The sequence below is a fragment of the Cyprinus carpio genome, unplaced genomic scaffold (genome assembly GCF_018340385.1).
Source record: "Cyprinus carpio isolate SPL01 unplaced genomic scaffold, ASM1834038v1 S000006643, whole genome shotgun sequence".
Lineage (NCBI taxonomy): Eukaryota > Metazoa > Chordata > Actinopteri > Cypriniformes > Cyprinidae > Cyprinus > Cyprinus carpio.
Window position 1 is genome coordinate 101778 of NW_024879270.1, and position 3751 is coordinate 105528.

The 3751-nt window shown below is 35.5% G+C and overlaps 1 protein-coding gene across 1 annotated transcript; it reads right to left on the minus strand.

Moving 5' to 3' along the window:
- Positions 1-1356: 1356 nt before the first annotated feature.
- On the minus strand, positions 1357-2651 carry LOC109068814 (piggyBac transposable element-derived protein 1-like). The gene is made up of 4 exons (XM_042755144.1): positions 2585-2651; positions 2342-2487; positions 1908-2240; positions 1357-1662 (listed from the first exon to the last, which is right to left on the minus strand). Exons 1-4 carry the CDS (start codon positions 2649-2651, stop codon positions 1357-1359), a joined length of 852 nt encoding a protein of 283 aa, XP_042611078.1.
- Between the last annotated feature and the right edge of the window lie 1100 nt (positions 2652-3751).

The following is a 3751-nucleotide window of genomic DNA, read 5'->3' on the forward strand; positions in this document are numbered from 1 at the left end:
TCACTGATGCCATTTTTTTAACCAGAATCAGCTCTAATCACAATGACCAAACATTCATTAATTTTCAGAATTTTAACCCTTTAAATGCTGGTTTGTTTACACAATGCCACTGTTGTTTTTTTATGAAAAAAATAAGTTTTTAAATTATTTTCAATTTACTAAATGCTAAGCAGATTATTTTTTCTTTGATTATTACAGCCTTGGATATGTCAGTGATTAACAACAACATTAATTTTTATGCATTCATATTTTTTATGCAGTATCAGATAAAAAAAGCTACCTCTCAGGTCCATAAAAGGACAAAAATGTCCATGTCAAAAAAGTGTCATAAAAATATTATAGATTAATATTTTTCTCCACTTTCACTGACTTAGATTTTTTACTAGCATCAGTTCTATTTATAATTACCAAACATTCATTAATTTTCAGAATTTTAACCCTTTAAATGCTGGTTTCTCTACATAATGCCACTGTTGTTTTAAATAAAAATAATAATAATTATTATTATTTTCCATATAGTGAATACTAAGCAGATTTTTTTTTTCTTTGATTATTACAGTCTTTGATATGTTAATTATTAACAACAATATTAATTTGGATGCATTTATATTTTTTTGCAGTGTCAGCTTAAAAATAAAACTACCACTCAGGCCCATAAAGGACAAAAATGTCCTTGTCAAAAAAGTGTCATAAAAATATTATAGATTAATATTTTTTTCCACTTTCACTGACTTAGATTTTTTTCCAGCATCAATTCTAATCATAATTACCAAACATTCATTAATTTTCAGAATTTTAACACCTTAAACGCCGGTTTCTTTACATAATGCCACTGTTGATTTTTATAAAAATTATAATAATAATAAAACATTTCCATATACTAAATGCTAAGCAGTTTTTTTTTTTCTTTAAATATTACATCCTTGGATATGTCAATGGTTAACAACAACATTCATTTTTATGCTTTCATATTTTTATGCAGTATCAGATTTAAAATAAAAACTACCACTCAGGTCCATAAAGGACAACAATGTCCAAGTTTTATTACTCCTATTATCCTCCAAAGTTTTTACTTTTTGATAGAATATATCTTATATTGCTCTATAAATAAAGCAAAAATACAAGATCACTTTGAACAAGAACAAGATTTATTGTGCAAAACTCGAGAACACTCAGAACAGAAATAGTAGACATTTACGCAGAGGGAATTAGCAGAGAACAGATAACAGAAATAGTAGGCATTTGCCTACTATGAGGGAATTCACTCACAGCAGGAGCTGCAGTATGTGATTGTGTGGACTTTGCAGATATGCTTGCCACACTTGTTGCAGGTGGAAGCACTTTTTTTTCTTTTTGTCAGTGCAGAACGTGCAGACCTTCCTCTTTTTTGGTGTTTGGGTCTCCCTGCTGTTGATCCTCCATCGTGGTGGACGTAGATGGTGTGCGGGGGATGCGCTGTCTTCGTGAAATTTGCGGCATCACAAGTGCTTTCCCCAGTTCCTCCAAAAACAGCCTCTGTCTAAATGTTTTGCCCTGGTTCCTGGAGGGATCCACGGCTAACCACAGTACAAAGGAGTTGAAGGTAGACACATCTACAAGGCTGTAGAAGAGAACCACTGGCCACCGACATGTTCTTCTCCTACAGCTGTAGGTGCCAACAACCTGCAAAAGAAGAAATAAACTAAATATTCTTCTCATCATTCACAAAAATATAATATTGTGCATAGAAATGCATGAAATACTAAATTATAAAGGAACTATGCAGTAAGAATAAAAATAAACAAAATATTCTTCCCCTCTTTCACAAAACTACAACACTGAATATATAGATACAAAAAATACTGAATAATAAAAGCATTATGCAGTAAGAATAAATGTGTGTGTAACTGAAGCATAATGACACATACCTTGTCCAGGTTGTTGACACCTCCTTTGCAGCGGTTGTAGTCTGTGATGATCACTGGCTTCTTTTTTTCAGTGTCGCTCAAGGCTGGCTCGCGGTGCTTGGTGCTAAGGAGCAGCACATTCTTCCCTTGTTTGGGTACGTAAGACACAGCTGTGTGCGTCTTAGTAAAAGCAAAGAGGGAGGACAGAAGTGCTCTATGCTTTATTTGCAGCAGCTGTGGGGGAAGCTCTGGCTTGTTCCTGCGAATTGTGCCGACTAGGGCCATCTTCCTCTTTAGAAGCTCCTCCGCCAGTCCATAGGAGGTGAAAAAATTGTCGCAGGTCACAGTGTTCCCCTGGAACGCCTCCCGTGTAAATTAGTGTTCTCCAGAAGAAGCTGAATGATTTCTTCGTTGATGAAGAGGTCGAAGCAGGACTGCAAAGTTGTGATGCGGGCAGTTGCATAGTGTGTGGGACCCGGGGTCATACCCTTGGCAGGACTGTAGCGCAGCGTCTCAGTGTGAGTGGAAGACCAGAGAATCTGCCCATTTTTTTGAATTCCACTGAAGATCTGCAGTCTCTTCTGTGTCCTCACTCTCAGTGCTGTCATCAGAGGAACAAGAGCTATCAGAGTCAGACTCTAATGCAAACTCGACTTCATCCTCTGAAGTCAACTCTTCATCCTCACTTCCACATGTACCTGGGTGCTCACTGTTGGTGGCCACAACTAGATCCAGAGCTTCTCTTGCTGTGAAACGTCTCTTCATCTTGCAAACTGTGAAATGACAAGGCCCTCAAGCCACTAATATTTACAGGTTTGGCTGTGAAAGCACCTGTCTCAACTAAAATCTACCAGACAAAACAATAACCATTTTCTCGAGGTGAAAACAAAAACAAGGTTTTGAGGGGCTTCTGAACTACTACATCAAAATCAAGCTCACCTTTTATCTTTGAACAAAAACAATAACAAATGAAAAAAGTGCAAACAAGTAATAAGAAATGTGTTTGAATGAAAAAAAATCTTCAAAGCTCAGTAACCTTTTGACCTTATTCAGTTTTCACATGACAGGGTCTGTGACTCTGTATGACTCATTTACATGGGGTGGGATTTGTGATTTCCAGTACAATATATATTTTTTTCATTCAAACTGTTCACACACACACACACACATAAAATTTTCAGTACACACATACAAACCACACTCTGACATCCATACCAACACACCCACACAATTATAGCTTCATAATATATCTAATTGGCTCTATAATATGCAAATAATAAGCCGAAAACAGCAGAAAACAACAATAAAGCGATAATTTGCTTTATATGCCAAACCTGAAAAAATGGCACCATCTGGTAAAAAATAGTAAAAATTAAAATTTTAAAGCCTTGCCAACAGAATGAAAGCCTGTTAACAAAGATTGCATCATTTTATAGGTAAATGGCACCGGGATTAAAAATTGCAGTTTTAATGGGTTTCAATGGGGACATTTTTGTCCAAAAGGTCCTGAGAGGAAGTATTTTGTGTACCTAGTAGAAAATAGATTTTTTAAAGGAAATGAAGGTGAAATATTAAAATTCCAATAAAAATACACACATGTGGCAAATTTTATGCAGTTAGCATTAACACAGGCAAAGTTATCAAAAAAACAAAACTGAAAAAGCCAAAAATGTCCTCAAGGATGCACAAGGGTTAAATTCTGCCATATTTCTTTAGTATTTCCTTTTGGTTCACTAATAATCTTAATAAAAAAGTAGCTTTTGCCTTTCTAAGTTCCTTTTAAATCTTATTTCTTAATGTGGTAAATAAACGCCTATCATGTTCCGTTCTAGACCTGAGGGCTAACTTAAGAGCATGATCCCTTT

Bases quoted from the DNA above. Each gene is read 5' to 3' on its own strand.
- LOC109068814 (XM_042755144.1), bottom strand. From the start codon at position 2,651: ATGAAGAGACGTTTCACAGCAAGAGAAGCTCTGGATCTAGTTGTGGCC. The intron at 2,241-2,341 runs GCCCGCATCACA...GAGGCGTTCCAG, and splicing joins GTCCCACACACTATGCAACT to GGGAACACTGTGACCTGCGA. The intron at 1,663-1,907 runs GTATGTGTCATT...CTTCTTTTGCAG, and splicing joins GTGTCAACAACCTGGACAAG to GTTGTTGGCACCTACAGCTG.